The sequence below is a fragment of the Pseudophryne corroboree genome, chromosome 5 (assembly GCF_028390025.1).
Source record: "Pseudophryne corroboree isolate aPseCor3 chromosome 5, aPseCor3.hap2, whole genome shotgun sequence".
Taxonomy (NCBI): Eukaryota; Metazoa; Chordata; class Amphibia; order Anura; family Myobatrachidae; genus Pseudophryne; species Pseudophryne corroboree.
The window spans coordinates 758,010,980-758,027,959 of NC_086448.1; the positions used below are offsets into that span (position 1 = coordinate 758,010,980).

The 16,980-nt window shown below is 49.9% G+C and overlaps 1 protein-coding gene across 5 annotated transcripts in view; it reads left to right on the forward strand.

The window, feature by feature from the left end:
• Nucleotides 1-6,007: 6,007 nt before the first annotated feature.
• VPS13B (vacuolar protein sorting 13 homolog B) overlaps nucleotides 6,008-16,980 on the forward strand; it is a 1,616,194-nt gene continuing 1,605,221 nt past the window's right edge. For 2 of the 5 annotated variants that reach the window (XM_063924189.1, XM_063924185.1), the window contains exons 1-2: nucleotides 6,008-6,119; nucleotides 10,539-10,724. In XM_063924189.1, coding sequence (XP_063780259.1) covers nucleotides 10,578-10,724 — 147 coding nt within the window. In that variant the 5' untranslated portion in view covers nucleotides 6,008-6,119; nucleotides 10,539-10,577. Of the gene's footprint in view, nucleotides 6,181-10,538; nucleotides 10,725-16,980 lie in introns of all 5 variants that reach the window. The other 3 variants (XM_063924187.1, XM_063924188.1, XM_063924186.1) reach the window with 3 other exon arrangements.

The window sequence follows — 16,980 nt, forward strand, 5'->3', positions numbered from 1 at the left end:
GGGTCACATTAGAACCATGGGGTATAGACGGGATCCGCAGGAGACATGGGCACTTTAAGACTTTGAAAGGGTGTGAACTGACTCCTCCCTCTATGCCCCTCCTCCAAACTCCAGTTATAGGAACTGTGCCCAGGGTGACGGACATTTCGAGGAAAGGATTTATTGTTAAACTAAGGTGAGATTCATACCAGCTCACACCTCAAACATGCCGCACACCGTGGCATTCAACAGAACACAAGCCAACGGCATGAACAATTGCAGCAACATGCTGACAATAAACGTAAAACACAACATGTGTGTAACCACAACTAACAACTGCAGATACAGTACGCACTGGGACGGGCGCCCAGCATCCTCTACGGACTAAGAGAAAAGGATTTAGCGGTAGGTATTAAAATCCTATTTTCTCATACATCCTAGAGGATGCTGGGGTCACATTAGAACCAAGGGGTTATACCAAAGCTCTAGAACGGGCGGGAGAGTGCGGATGACTCTGCAGCACCGATTGACCAAACTTGAGGTCATCATCGGCCAAGGTATCAAACTTGTAAAACTTAGTAAAAGTGTTTGATCCCGACCAAGTAGCTGCTCGGCAAAGCTGTAACGCCGAGACCCCCCGGGCAGCCGCCCAGGACAAGCCCACCTTTCTAGTAGAATGGGCCTTCACCGATTTCAGTAACGGCAATTCTGCCGTGGAATGAGCACGCTGAATCGTACCACAGATCCAGCGTGCAATGGTCTGCTTGGAAGCAGGACACCCAATCTTGTTGGGAGCATACAGGACAAACAGAGCCTCTGTTTTCCTAATCTGAGACGTTCTGGCGACATAAATCTTCAAAGCTCTGACCACATCCAGAGACTTTGACTCCGCGAAGGCGTCAGTAGCCACCGGCACCACCATGGATTGGTTTATGTGGAAAGAGGAAACCACCTTTGGCAGAAATTGCTGACGTGTCCTCAATTCAGCTCTATCTTCATGGAAGATCAAATAAGGGCTCTTGTGAGACAAGGCCGCTAATTCAGACCCCCGCCTTGCAGATGCCAAGGCCAACAGGATGACCACTTTTCAAGTGAGGAACTTCAACTCCACCTTCTGTAAAGGTTCAAACCAATGTGATTGAAGAAACTGCAACACCACATTAAGATCCCATGGTGCCACTGGAGGCACAAATGGAGGTTGGATGTGCAACACGCCTTTCACGAAAGTTTGAAATTCTGAAAGGGAGGCCAATTGTTTCTGAAAGAAAAACGATAAGTCTGAAATCTGTACCTTAATTGAGCCTAATTTTAGGCCCGCATCCACACCTGCTTGTAGAAAATAGAGAAAACGTCCTAGCTAAAACTCTTCCGTAGGAGCCTTCTTGGATTCACACCAAGAAACATATTTTCTCCAAATACAGTGGTAATGTTTAGACGTTACCCCTTTTCTGGCCTGAATAAGTGTGGGAATGACTTCACTGGGAATACCCTTATGGGCTAGGATTTTGCGCTCAACCGCCATGCCGTCAAACGCAGCCACGGTAAGTCCTGATACATGCACAGCCCCTGTTGTAACAGGTCCTCGCGCAGAGGAAGAGGCCAGGGATCTCCTATGAGTAATTCCTGAAGATCTGCATACCAAGCCCTCCTTGGCCAATCTGGGACAATGAGGATTGCCCGAATCTTTGTTCTTCTTATGATCTTTAGAACTTTTGGAATGAGAGGAAGTGGAGGGAATACATACACCGACTTAAACACCCACGGTGTCACCAGTGCATCCACTGCTATTGCTTGAGGGTCCCTTGACCTGGAACAATATCTCTGAAGCTTCTTGTTGAGACGAGATGCCTTCATGTCTACTTGAGGAACTCCCCAACGACTTGTCACCACTGCGAAGACTTCTTGGTGGAGGCCCCACTCTCCTGGATGGAGATCGTGTCTGCTGAGGAAGTCTGCTTCTCAGTTGTCCACTCCTGGAATGAAGATCGCTGACAGAGCGCTTGTATGCTTTTCCACCCAGCGGAGAATCCTTGTGGCTCCTGCCATCGCCGCTCTGCTTTTCGCTCCGCCCTGACGGTTTATGTATGCTACTGCTGTTACATTGTCCGACTGGAACAGTACGGGTAGATCTCGAAGAAGATGTTCCGCCTGCAGAAGGCCGGTGTAAATGGCCCTTAACTCCAGAACGGTTATGTGGAGACAAGTTTCCTGACTCGACCATCTTCCTTGGAAGTTTTTTCCCCGCGTGACTGCCCCCCAGCCTCGGAGGCTTGTATCCGTGGTTACTAGGATCCAGTCCTGGATCCCGAACCTGCACCCCTCTAGGAGGTGAGAGCTGTGCAGCCACCACAGGAGTGAGACCATGGTCTTGGAAGACAGGATTATCCTCCGGTGCATGTGTAGGTGGGACCCGGACCACTTGTCCAACAGGTCCCACTGGAACACTCTGGCATGGAACATGCCAAACTGAATGGTCTCATAGGCGGCAACCATCTTCCCCAGCAACCGAATGCATTGATGGATTGACACTCTTGCTGGTTTCAGAACTTGTTTGACCAGACTCTGGATCTCCAGAGCCTTTTCCACTGGAAGAAAAACTCTCTGAAGTTCTGTGTCCAGTATCATTCCTAAAAACGACAATCGCGTTGTTGGAATCAACTGTGACTTTGGCAAGTTTAGTAGCCAACCATGTTGTTGAAGAACTGTCAGGGAGAGTGCAATGTTTCGCACCAACTGGTCCCTGGATCTCGCCTTTAACAGGAGATCATCCAATTACGGGATAATAGTGACTCCTTGTTTGCAAAGGAGAACCATCATTTCCGCCATCACCTTGGCGAAAATCCTCGGAGCCGTGTATAGACCAAACGGCAACGTCTGAAATTGGTAATGACAATCCTGAATCTCAAATCTCAGATAAGCCTGATGCGGAGGATAAATGGGAACATGTAAGTAGGCATCCTTTATGTCCACCGAAACCATGAAATCTCCTTCCTCCAGACTGGAGATCACTGCTGTGAGAGATTCCATTTTGAATTTGAACTTCTTCAGGTAGAAATTTAGGGATTTCAGGTTTAGGATTGGCCTGACCGAGCCGTCCGGCTTCGGGACCACGAAAAAGCTTGAATAAAAGCCTTCTCCCTGTTGTGACGGGGGAACCAGGATAATGACTTGATTCTGACACAACATTTATTTATTTATTTATTTTTCAGCTTCGCATACCACATCGCTTTTCGGAGGAGAAACTGGCAAGACCGATTTGAAAAATCGTCGAGGGGGAACGTCTTGAAACTCCAGTTTGTACCCTTGGGACACTATTTGTAAAACCCACAGGTCCAGGCCCGAACGAACCCAGAACTGACTGAAAAGTTTTAGACGCACCCCCACCGGTGCGGACTCTCGCAAGAGAGCCCCAGCGTCATGCGGTGGATTTGGCAGAAGACGGGGTAGACTTCTGCTACTGCGAACCCGCCAAGGCTTGTGATCTTTTACCTCATCCCCTTCCTCTACTAGCAAGGAAGGGAGAGCCTCGCCCTCTTCTGTATTTAATGGGCCGAAAGGACTGCATCTGATAGTGGTGCGTTTTCTTTTGTTGTTGAGGAACATAAGGTAAAAAGGATGACTTACCCGCGGTAGCCGTAGGTACCAAATCATCGAGGTCATCCCCAAACAAGACACCACCCTTGTATGGGAGAGACTCCATATTTCACTTGGAGTCTGCATCAGCATTCCATTGGTGAGCCCACAATGTTCGCCTAGCCGAGACCGCTATGGCATTTGGCCTTTGATCCCAAAAGGACGAAATCTCTCGCAGTTTCCCTGAGGTACGCCACAGCGTCCTTGATATAACCCAGCGTCAAGAGGATGCTACCTTATCCAGAGCATCTATATCAGATGACAAGTTATCTTCCCACTTTTCAATAGCACTACTCACCCACGCCGATGCAATGGCAGGTCTGAGTAGCGTACCTGTGGTCGCATAAATGGATTTAAATGTAGTTTCTTGTTTACGATCTGCTGGGTTCTTAGGGGCCGGCGTGCCCGGTGCTGGCAGAGCCACCTTTTTAGACAACCGTGACAGGGCCTTGTTTGCAACTTTCCGTCAGGACTTTTCCAGACTTTTTCAAACAGAGCATTCAGGTCATGAGAGGGAGGAAACGTTACCTACGGTTTCTTCTCTTTATACATACAGACCCGTTTATCAGGAACAGCAGGGTTCTCAGTGATAGGTAACACATCTTTTATATCCATAATCATGTATTGAATGCGTTTCCAATTTTGGATCTAAACTGGAATCACTATAGTGGACACTGGAATCAGTGTCCGTGTCGGTTCAGTGTGTAACAACTGGGCAAAAGAACGTTTTAGCGACCCCCAGGGGTCCTGGACCTGTAACAATACATCTTCCACAGATTTTTACTAATCTCTTACTGATATGCTCCATATTTGCATTCAAGACATTCACCCAGTCAGGAGACGGCGGTGCCGACACGGTCACCCCCTCATACGTCTGTGTCCCTAATATAGCTTCCTCCTGGGAAGAGCACTCAGCCTCAGACATGTCGACACACCATCACGTGTACCAAACACCAACAGACACACCGGGCTTATAGGAGACAGACCCACAGTAAGACTGTCAGATGGACACAGAGAGGATTTTTGCCAGCTCACAACCCAGCGCAATCATACAAAGTCTGTGAATAGAATCATGATAACAGACTTGCAGCGCTTTTACTCTGAAATAAACTGCCCAAATTACACTGTGCCCCCCTCCCCCCTTTTTAGCACCCTGATACTTGTGTCAGCAGTGAGGGAGGACCAGCGTCTCCGCAGCTTGGAGGAGAAAATGGCACTGAGCTGTGCTGGCCGAGTGAGGAAGAAGTCCCGCCCCCGTAACGGCGCGCTTCTTCCCGCTCTTAAATAAATAATTAATGTCTCTGGCGGGGGTAGGACAGTGCCTAGGCTCTAATGTCCCCTTCTGCCAGCCAAAACAGAGGAATTATACATGCTTCCCAGTGCACCCCCCCCCCCCCCCCCCGCGCCCTGCACCGCCTGTGAAACGAGAGCATGGTGCGCAGAATTCTTCCTCTGCCACGCGGTATCTCATAATGCTGTCACTGAAGATTAGAAGTCTTCTTTCTTCTGCTACTCACCTGTCTTCTGACTTATGGCTCTGTAAAGGGGTGACGGCAGGCTGCGGGAGTGAGCATCTAGGCGTACCCAGCGATCATCACCCTCAGGAGCTAATGGTGTCCTGTCAGCCAGAAGCAGAGCCTTAGAACTCACTAGAAGTAGGTCATACCTCTCTCTCCCCTAAGTACCACGAAGCAGGGAGACTGTGCCAGCAGCCTCCCTGAAAATAAAAAACCTAACATAAGTCTTTTCAGAGAAACTCAGTACAGCTCCCCTGGACTGTATCCAGTCTCACTGGGCACAATTCTAAAACTGGAGTCTGGAGGAGGGGCATAGAGGGAGGAGCCAGTTCACACCCTTTCAAAGTCTTAAAGTGCCCATGTCTCCTGCGGATCCTAAGTGTCTATACCCCATGGTTCTAATGTGATCCCAGCATCCTATAGGACGTATGAGAAAATGGAATTAAAGGCTTATAAATTACATATTAATTGGTGTGCTGGCTACCCGTGCTCTTCTGTACCCCTAATGGCTCAGGTGGACATGGACTTTGCTATAATAATTTCTTAACCGGCACCCGCAATAAGTTTACGACGAGTGCAGCTCATACAAGTTTTTCTATCTATCTACTTATATATATATATATATATATATATATATATATATATATATATATATATATATATAATTTATTTATTTCTAGCCATCTACTATGTATGTATATATGCCCCCATCACACACATGATGCTCTGTCTACTGTGTGAGTCTGTGACTTCAGCTCCCTGCCCTCCCAGGCACAGTACACTGAGTACAGTAGTGGGGTGAGTGAGAGAATAACATAGACACAGTGAGGCACAAGTCATGTGACCCGGAACCATGTTCCGACAGCAGCACTGTCTGTTTACATGACTTCACATCCGCCCTGCTGCACACACACCCGGAAGCAGGGCGAGATTCCCACACGTTAGGCGGCTGCAGAGCGGAGGACCCGGCACCCGCCGGCAGCTGGGGGTGTAAGTGTCCGTCTGACAGGTCGCTGTTTCCCGCCTCACCCAGCAGCCTGGTGGCGGGAAGGTGTGTAACCAGGGGGAGGAGCGGTGTATTGTGGTCCCTAACCATATGGGCACAGGGCAGTGCTGCCAGTACAGAGGGCAAGCTGTCACCCTGCCTGCAGAAGGTGTGAGGGGAGAGGTGCTGCAGGGCTGGGCTGGGGGCTGCAGCTTGTGTCTCAGAACACTCTGCTGAATATAATGCTGTGCTAACTGCTGATTATGGCTGCTCAGGCAAACATAGCTTGCAATGCACACTTGTATGGGCTTCTATATGTAGATAATGGGGCAGAGTCTGTGTTACTTTACATTACCAGAAATAGCTCAAGGGGTATATGTGTCATTGTTTGTAATTTATGCGTGATGTATGTGTGTTTTATATATTATGGACAAAAGTATTCAGACCCCTGACCATTACACCAACAGGGACTGTAATGGCGCTGGGGATCCCGGCTTTTAGCATACGGATCCCGGCAGCAGAATGCTGGCTGGGATGGGGGGAGGCGAGGCGAGTGCAGCAAAGCCCCTGCTCGCCACAGGTTCTACTCCCACTCTGGATGTTGTGGACACTCATGAGTGGGAATAGTCCCTATCAGTCGGCATTCCAACTGTCGGGTTGGTAAGCGGGTGGGATCCTGAGTGTCAGTCACATGACCGGGTCCTCTGTAATGACTTTGTATTCAAATACATATACTTTATATGGAGTTGCCCCCCTTTTGCAGCTAGCAGTTTCCACTCTTCTTGGAAGGCTACCCACAAGATTTTATAGTGTTTCTGTTGGAATTTGTGGCCATTCAGTCAGAGCACGGATGTTGTGTGAAAAGTCCTGGCTCATAATCTCCGTTCTAGTTCATCATGAAGGTGCTCAATGGGGTCAGGGTCAAGGTTCTGTGCGGGCCAGCCAAGTTCTTCCACAACGAATTCATCAAACCATGGGGTCTGTTCATGAAGCAGCGTGAAGAACTGAGCCAGTGGAGAAGTTGCCCATGGCAACCAATCAGTGATGAGGTAACATTTATAAAGTGCATTCTGTAAAATTATACATAGCAGCTGATTGGTTGCCATGGGCAACTTCTCCACACTTGTCACTGCTTCACGAATAGACCCCCATGTCTTTATAGTCCTTGCTTTGTGCACTGGGGCACAGTCATGTTGGAATAGAAAAGGGCCCTTCCCCAAATTGTTGCCACAAAGTTAAGCTGTGTACAAACAGTGCAATATTTCTTTCGATTTTGACTATATAGGGGTATATTCAATAACTGTCGGAAAGATGGCAGCTTCCGACAGTTTTAGGTCGGAAGGGGTTCCGACCTATTCATTAGTGCCCCGTTTATTCCGACAAGTCGGGAAACCCGACTTGTCGGAGTGCACGCTGATGGGCGGTTTCAGCCGCCGATCAGCGTGCATTATCGGAAGCGGGGCCAGACCCGACAGGTTTTAGCCCCGTTTCCGGCAATCTCAATCCGACTTAAAAAAAAAAAAAGTCGGATTGAGATGAGGAGACTAGTGGTGTTGCGGGGGGAGCAGAGATCGGCGGGGGGGGGATGCGCTGCAGGGAGAGAGGTGCCTGGCCGTCCCCCGGCCAGGCACCTCTCTCCCTGCAGCGCCTCCCCCCACAGCCAGCTCCTGCCATCGGCCGCCTATCTCTGCTCTCCCCCTGCTGCAGACATGTCCCCCTCAGCTTGCTCCCCCTGCCGCTATCCCGCTCACGCCCGCCGCCTGCACCGCTGCTGTCAGCGCAGGACCTGTGTACGGCCAAATACTACAGTCGGATTTGGCCGTCCATTGAATAGGGGTTGTCAGGTCCATTCCGACAACTGCATATTGGAATATGGACCCGACTCTTATTGAATATACCCCATAGTCAAAACCGTAAGAAAATATCAAAAATGGTGATCTATCACACACACACACACACCCCTCCCCCCTTTCTTATAGCTTCCATACATATATTCTATGGTCAGACCATTTGGTGTCCGTTCCTATTATTACCCCTAATAAGTCCACAGAACTCAGACATATATTTAGGCAAAGCACAGTCCGGCAAAAGTGGAATATTTACTAATCACTGTGTATTAGAGGCAGAGACGCTTCCAATGTATCAGGTTCAAAATTAGAATCTTTATCCTCATTAGTTACGGTAGATGCCGCTGTATCTGCTAGTGATGTCCGGGGCTGGTTCAGACACTCGATGTTCAGGTCCTTGGAGCAAAGCTGCACTTCTTGGGACCCCACCAATAAACACCAACAAAGTTGCATGGCTAGGTGCCTGATTTTATACACCTGTAGCCAAGGGTCTGATTGAAACACCTGAATTCAATAATTAACAAGTATGGCCAAATACTTCTAGTATACACACACCATCTCTATAAATCGGGACACTCCTGAAGTACACAGTTCCTGTGGCTGGCTCAAAGCTGCATTTCATCTGGTTTTAATCAGCCACAGAAACTGTAATCCATGAGCGTCCCAGTTTAAAGGGACAGTATGGTAAGTCTATCTATCTATCTATCTATCTATCTATCTATCTATCTATCTATCTATCTATCTATCTATCTATATCAGTGAATCCATGAATATGTATGAAATAACAGGTTAGTGGGTAGCGTGGCTGCTTTAGTATCAGGCAGCCAGTAGCCTGGATGCCATCGCCTGTGATTTTTCTTGATGAGACATTCGGAGGGCGATGCAGATTTGCATACAGATGTGTTTTGCCGCTTTAGCACTGAACGTACGCTGAAGCCAGGTGTGCACATCTATTGGCGATTCAAGAGTCCTGCGAGGTTCAATTGCATCTCTGCTTGCTGTTGAATTTGCATAACTGGGTGATAGTGGGGGTGCACATGTAGGATATGTTTATGGAACTGCGGCCTATTCATAATGGTGCAGATGCAGTGATCTCTTGCCCCAAAGACAGAGCTGGTGTAAGTGCGCACTGATAATGATTGTGAATATGAAAACAAACATAGGAGTTGGTGCGTTTGCATACCTGTAGCTGCATATGGCTCTGCATATGGGCCAATATCCACATTGTTCTCTGTGCATGTAATGTGGGTCTGATTACAAGTGACTTGCAGTGAGCTCTTTCTCAGCCTCTTATAGGGGTAAATTTACAAAGAAGTGAGTTCTATTTAAGATGGGATGTTGCTCATAGCAACCAATCAGATTCCAGGTATTCTCTTCTAGAAGGTGCTAGATAAATGAGAATTAGAATCTGGTTGCTATGGGCAACATCCCATCTTAAATAGAACTCCCATTTTAGTAAATTTACCCCGTAGTTTCTCTGCTGTCTCTGTGTGAGTTACATTTCATTTGTGGTTTAATTGTACAGTACATAAAGCTAAGGTTATGTAATCCAGTATCCAATCGCCAGCAGGTGTGTTACTATGGGGTATATTCAATAAGAGTTGGGTCCATTCCGACATTGAGTTGTCAGAATGGACCCGACAACCCCTATTCAAAGAGCGGCCAAATCCGACTGTCGGATCTGGCCGTTCCCTGTGTCTTGCCCTGTTGCTGCTGCCAGCGGTTGCCGGGTGCGCTGACAGCAGCGGCCGGGGGGGAACAGTGAGGGGGGGGAACAGTGTGGCGGCTGGCGGGGGAGCTGAGATCGGCAGCCGGAGCTGGCAGTGGGGGTGATGTCTGCGGGGGAGGCACTGCAGGGAGAGAGGTGCCTGGCCGGGGGACGGCCGTCAAGGTGCCTCTCATCTCCGCTCCCTGTACCGCTCCCCATCTCCTCACCTCAATCCGACTTGTTTTCAAGTCGGATTGAGTTTGTCGGAAAGGGGGCCAAAACCTGTCGGATTTGGCCCCGTTTACGACAGCAGCAGGCGGATCGGCTGGTATTCCGCCGATCCACCTGCTTTCCGACAGCATTGAAAAAATTTGCCCATATTGAATATGTCGGAACCCCTTCCGACCTATTCCAGTCGGAAACTGCCTCCTTTCCAACAAGACGGCAGTTTCCGACTCTTATTGAATACACACCTATGAATTGCAACAACAATTGAAACACATTTAATTTACTATATTAAAGGTGTGTAATTATAACTGTCATACTTGTTTATGTTAGCAGGATAATGCCGTTACCTTGTGGAACCAGATTTGGACACCTGTATGCAATAATAACATCTTAAAGTCATTCCAGATAGACACTTGTGACACAGCTAATTTATCTGACCATAGATCTGGGGGTATTTCAGTAGCATTTCTTCACTTTTATAATTATCTTTACATTAATTGGTAATTTACTCCAGAAAAATGTATTCTTATTAATTATCACTATACGCATGCTGTCGTACTCCAGCGTACGTCGCGTGATGCATTTATGTGTTACGCATCATTGCAACCTTTGCAACACTCCGTTTGTTTTGTTTCCTGAAGCACAGGTAAAGAAGAACTGAGTCCTGGCATAATCCAACAATGTTGGAGTCTTATGTGACTCCGATTTTAATGAGCTATGTGAATCGATATATCAAGAATTTGAAGCCTTCGGATCTGCAGCTGTCGCTTTGGGGCGGAGATGTTGTACTCAGCAAGCTGGAATTGAAGCTGGATGTTCTTGAACAGGTAAAAATGTATCTCCCCCCCCCAGAGATGTTTCGTTTTTTGTTGTATTGACTTATTCAGGTGGCAGCATTGCTCTGTTTGATTTGGCTCTAGATATTTTTATTTTGATGCATTTCTGTGCGCTAAGAAAATATTGGCAAATAGAAATGAAGTTAAAAAGAGGAGGCATGGCTACACTGGGTTCTGCACAGTTTTTCCTGCTCGAAAGTCCAGAAAAGCCTCTAAAGGTGCATATACACTTGCAGAGAAAATGAGCGACGTCGCTCATTTTCTCTGCAAGTGTGTATAGCACCGGCGACCATCGATGCGCGCCCCCCCGGGTCGTCAACGACCCTCGCTGTCGGCCGTGCAGGCAGCTCAATCTGGACTGGCGATCTGGACGCCCAGCCGCTGCGTGATGTCACTGAGCGATATGAACGTCCTATCGCTCAGTGCTGACCGCCCGGGAGGGGGAAACACCAGGCGACGTCGCTCATAGAGCATGTCGCCTAGTGTGTACCCACCTTTAGAGTTTGTCAGTGTCCCAGATGTTCCAGAAGTATAGAAAACTATGATTATTAGTGTTCACTCTAGGATTTTTTTAGGGCAGGGTGCTGATCACGGGGAGGGCACATTTTTCATTCGTGAGGGCACATTTTTAAGTTAGAAGGGCAAAAATAGGTACATACTATAACGCTTGGTGCTCCCATTCCTATAGGTGAAAGCATGGACAGTGTGCGCCGGAATTTTTTTTAGGGGCGTTGTTTCGTGGGGAAGGGGCGTGACCACATAATAGTACTAAATAACATTATACCACACAATAGTGCCGCTTATACACATTGCATCAGGTAGAACCTCCTATACACACTGCGCCAGGTAGAGCACGTTATACATATTGCGCATATTGGAGAGAGCACTGAGGCACACTGCACAAGGGAGAGAGCACTGAGGCACACTGCACAAGGGAGAGAGCACTGAGGCACACTGCACAAGGGAGAGAGCACTGAGGCACACTGCACAAGGGAGAGAGCACTGAGGCACACTGCACAAGGGAGAGAGCACTGAGGCACACTGCACAAGGGAGAGATAGTAGTTGGGACAGTGCTGGGGGGCAAGGGGATTAGGAGCAGGTAGTACTGTAGGCAGTGTTAGGGGTATGGAGGCATTAGTACCCAGGATACCCACTCCCCAATTACCTTTTAAGATCAGCTCCTCTCTGAGATGTGTGTATGCTGGGCACTATGTGTGGACATAGGATTGTATGTATGCTTGACACTGTGTATGGGAGAGGGGGGGGGTGTATAATGAGCATTATGTGGATATGGAGGGTGTTATGGGCACTGTGGGGTGTGTATGCTGGCAATGTGGGAGTGTACATATGCTGGGCACTGTGGGTGTATAATGAGCACTGGGTGGGTATGGAGGGTGTTATGGGCACTGTGGGGTGTGTATGCTGGGCACTGTGGTGGTGTACATATGCTGGGCACTGTGGGTGTATAATGAGCACTGGGTGGGTATGGAGGGTGTTATGGGCACTGTGTGGTGTGTATGCTGGGCACTGTGGTGGTGTACATATGCTGGGCACTGTGGGTGTATAATGAGCACTGGGTGGGTATGGAGGGTGTTATGGGCACTGTGGGGTGTGTATGCTGGGCACTGTGGTGGTGTACATATGCTGGGCACTGTGGGTGTATAATGAGCACTGGGTGGGTATGGAGGGTGTTATGGGCACTGTGGGGTGTGTATGCTGGGCACTGTGGTGGTGTACATATGCTGGGCACTGTGGGTGTATAATGAGCACTGGGTGGGTATGGAGGGTGTTATGGGCACTGTGGGGTGTGTATGCTGGGCACTGTGGTGGTGTACATATGCTGGGCACTGTGGGTGTATAATGAGCACTGGGTGGGTATGGAGGGTGTTATGGGCACTGTGGGGTGTGTATGCTGGGCACTGTGGTGGTGTACATATGCTGGGCACTGTGGGTGTACAATGAGCACTGGGTGGGTATGGAGGGTGTTATGGGCACTGTGGGGTGTGTATGCTGGGCACTGTGGTGGTGTACATATGCTGGGCACTGTGGGTGTACAATGAGCACTGGGTGGGTATGGAGGGTGTTATGGGCACTGTGGGGTGTGTATGCTGGGCACTGTGGTGGTGTACATATGCTGGGCACTGTGGGTGTATAATGAGCACTGGGTGGGTATGCAGGGTGTTATGGGCACTGTGGGGTGTGTATGCTGGGCACTGTGGTGGTGTACATATGCTGGGCACTGTGGGTGTACAATGAGCACTGGGTGGGTATGGAGGGTGTTATGGGCACTGTGGGGTGTGTATGCTGGGCACTGTGGTGGTGTACATATGCTGGGCACTGTGGGTGTATAATGAGCACTGGGTGGGTATGCAGGGTGTTATGGGCACTGTGGGGTGTGTATGCTGGGCACTGTGGTGGTGTGCATATGCTGTGCACCGTGTGGGTGTATGTTGTCCACTGTGGGGGTATTGGGTGTGTTTATGTTGGGCAGTGTGGTGGCATAAACACAAGTAAATAATGGGCACTGCCCCAGCCCCGACCATTTCTATCATTAGCCGAATTACGCCCCCCCCCCCCCCCCCATCCCCCTCCGTTAGTTGCTTACAAGTTTAACATTGTCCCCATGGAGTACAGCCGCATGTAGCCAGAGACATGCCTACAAGATGGTGAAGCTCTGCAATACATGCATTGGGTGAGGGGGCGCGTTGCTCACAAGTGACATACAGTATCTACCAGAACAGTCTCCCAGCCCTGCCGTACCTTTAGTTACAACAATGTTACCCGCTGTCAGTAGGTTCCGGAGGGCGGAAGCAGAGAACCTAACCCGTTCCAGCGTCTCCGCTATTTTCCAAGCGACCTCCCACCAGCAACAAGTAGTGTAGTCAGTCCCTGGAGCAGCATGCTGGCGGGCAGGGAGGAGGGAGGGACGTCTCAGGCGGGCTTCGATAGCGAGACACTGCAACTGGATGGGGAGACGCTGCCGGTGCCGATTGGATGATAAGCCGCTGGCGGCGATTGGATGAGGCGGCGCTGCCAGCGGTGATTGGATGAGGAGGCACTGGCGGTGATTGGATGAGGAGGTGCTGCCGGCGGCGATTGGATGAGGAGGCGCTGCCGGCGGCGATTGGATATAGCGCGTATTTTGTGATCACACGGGGGGAGAAGTGACAGCGCGGCGGGGGGAGAAGACAGCCTTTAGCAAGGCAGCAGGGCGGGCGCAAACGGGCAGGGCGCATTCTGTCACTCAAAAAAGGGGCAGGGCGCAGCGCCCTGCGAAAGAAGCTTAGAGTGAACACTAATTATAGTACTGTAAGGTGAAATGGGTTTTGTGAAAGTGTAACTATGGCAATGTACTGTGTAGTATTGGTGTGACAACATCATGTGATGTGACGTGCGCACATTACCCATACATACGGTAGCCCATCACATCTTTTCATATGCAACCTTATGGGGGTGAGGGGGAGATTGCATGATGTCCGGGTAGTGGCGGAGCAGTGTTGTGCCGCTGTTATCGCATTGAAACGTTCCGACCGCACAGTTAAATTGTGGGCCAATAGCTTAAGGCACAGGTTCTCAAACTCGGTCCTCAGAACCCCACACAGTGCATGTTTTGCAGGTCACCCAGCAGGTGCACAGGTGCTAATTTTCTCTAACGTCCTAGAGGATGCTGGGACTCCGTAAGGACCATGGGGAATAGATGGGCTCCGCAGGAGACATGGGCACTTTAAGAAAGATTTTAGACTCTGGGTGTGCACTGGCTCCTCCCTCTATGCCCCTCCTCCAGACCTCCGTTTTTAGACTGTGCCCAGAGGAAGATGGGTGCACTGCAGGGAGCTCTCCTGAGTTTTCTGCTAAGAAAGCATTTTGTTAGGTTTTTTTCTTATTTTCAGGGAGCTCTGCTGGCAACAGACTCCCAGCATCGAGGGACTGAGGAGAGAGGGGCAGACCTACTTAAATGATAGGCTCTGCTTCTCGGCTACTGGGCACCATTAGCTCCAGCGGGAGTGGAACACAGGTTCGTCCTGGGCGTTCATCCCAGAGCCGCGCCGCCGTTCTCACAGAGCCGGAAGAAACGAAGAAAGAAGACTACTGAGGCGGCAGAAGCCCTCGGGTGCTTCACTGAGGTAACGCACAGCACTGCAGCTGTGCGTCATTGCTCCCATACACCTCACACACTCCGGTCACTGTAAGGGTGCAGGGCGCAGGGGGGGGGCGCCCTGGGCAGCAATAGAATACCTCTCCTATGGCAAATGACTATATACATGTACAGGTGGGCACTGTACATGTATATAAAAGAGCCCCCACCATATTTTATTAAGTTTGAGCGGGACAGAAGCCCGCCGCCGAGGGGGCTGGGCTTCTCCCTCAGCACTCACCAGCGCCATTTTCTCTCCACAGCACCGCTGAGAGGAAGCTCCCCGGACTCTCCCCTGCTTGACACACGGTGAAAGAGTGTTTTAAAGTAGAGGGGGGGCACATATTTGGCGATTATACATTACAGCAGCGCTACTGGGTAAACATACTGTGTTTTTTCCTGGGTCATATAGCGCTGGGGTGTGTGCTGGCATACTCTCTCTCTGTCTCTCCAAAGGGCCTAGGGGGGAACCTGTCTTCAGATAAGAGATTCCCTGTGTGTGTGGAGGGTGTCGGTACGCGTGTGTCGACATGTTTGACGATGAAGGCTCACCTAAGGAGGAGGGGGAGTGCATGGTTGTCAGGTCGCCGTTGGCAACGCCGACACCGGACTGGGTGGATATGTGGAATGTCTTGAATGCAAATGTAAATTTATTACATAAGAGGTTAGATAAGGCTGAGGCTAGGGAGCAGTCAGGTAGTCAGACCATGCCTGCTCCAGTGGCACCGGGACCTTCTGGGACTCAAAAACGCACTCTCCCAGATTACTGATACCGACACGGACTCAGATTCTAGTGTCGACTATGAGGATGCAAAATTACAGCCAAAGGTGGCAAAAGGTATTCGTTACATGATTTTCTCTAACGTCCTAGTGGATGCTGGGGACTCCGTAAGGACCATGGGGAATAGACGGGCTCCGCAGGAGACAGGGCACTTTAAGAAAGAATTTGGATACTGATGTGCTCTGGCTCCTCCCTCTATGTCCCTCCTCCAGACCTCCGTTTGAATCTGTGCCCGGACGAGCTGGGTGCTACTTAGTGAGCTCTCCTGAGCTTGCTAAAAAGAAAGTATTTTGTTAGTTTTTTTTTATTTTCAGAGAGATCTGCTGGCAACAGACTCTCTGCTACGTGGGACTGAGGGGAGAGAAGCAGCCCTACTCACTGAAGATAGGTCCTGCTTCTTAGGCTACTGGACACCATTAGCTCCAGAGGGATCGTACACAGGATCGCACCCTTGGTCGTCCGATCCCGGAGCCGCGCCGCCGTCCCCCTCGCAGAGCCGGAAGACAGAAGCCGGTGACAGAAGCAAGAAGACTTCGAAATCGGCGGCAGAAGACTCCAGTCTTCATATGAGGTAGCGCACAGCACTGCAGCTGTGCGCCATTGCTACCACACTAAACCCACATACTCCGGTCACTGTAGGGTGCAGGGCGCAGGGGGGGGCGCCCTTGCCAGCAATTATAGACCTCTTGGCAAAAGTGGGCATATATACAGTTGGGCACTGTATATATGCATGGGCCCCCGCCATATTTTTACACAGAAACGCGGGACAGAAGCCCGCCGCTGAGGGGGCGGGGCTTCTTCCTCCGCACTCACCAGCGCCTTTTCTCTCCACAGCTGAGAGGAAGCTCCCCAGGCTCTCCCCTGCAGAATCACGGTAGAAGAGGGTAAAAAGAGAGGGGGGGCACATAAATTTGGCACAAAAACAGTATATACAGCAGCTACTGGGTTAACATAAGTTACTGTGTGATTCCTGGGTCATATAGCGCTGGGGTGTGTGCTCGCATACTCTCTCTGTCTCTCCAAAAGGCCTTGTGGGAGAACTGTCTTCAAAAAGAGCATCCCCTGTGTGTGTGGTGTCGGTACGCTTGTGTCGGCATGTTTGACGAGGAAGGCTATGTGGAAGCAGAGCGGGAACAAATGAATGTGGGGTCGCCGCCGACGGCACCGACACCCGATTGGATGGATATGTGGAAGGTTTTAAATGATAATGTTACTTCCTTGCATAAAAGGTTGGATAAAGCTGAAGCCTTAGGACAGCCGGGGTCTCAGCCCATGCCTGATCCTATGTCACAGAGGCCGTCGGGGTCTCAGAAGCGCCCACTATCCCAAA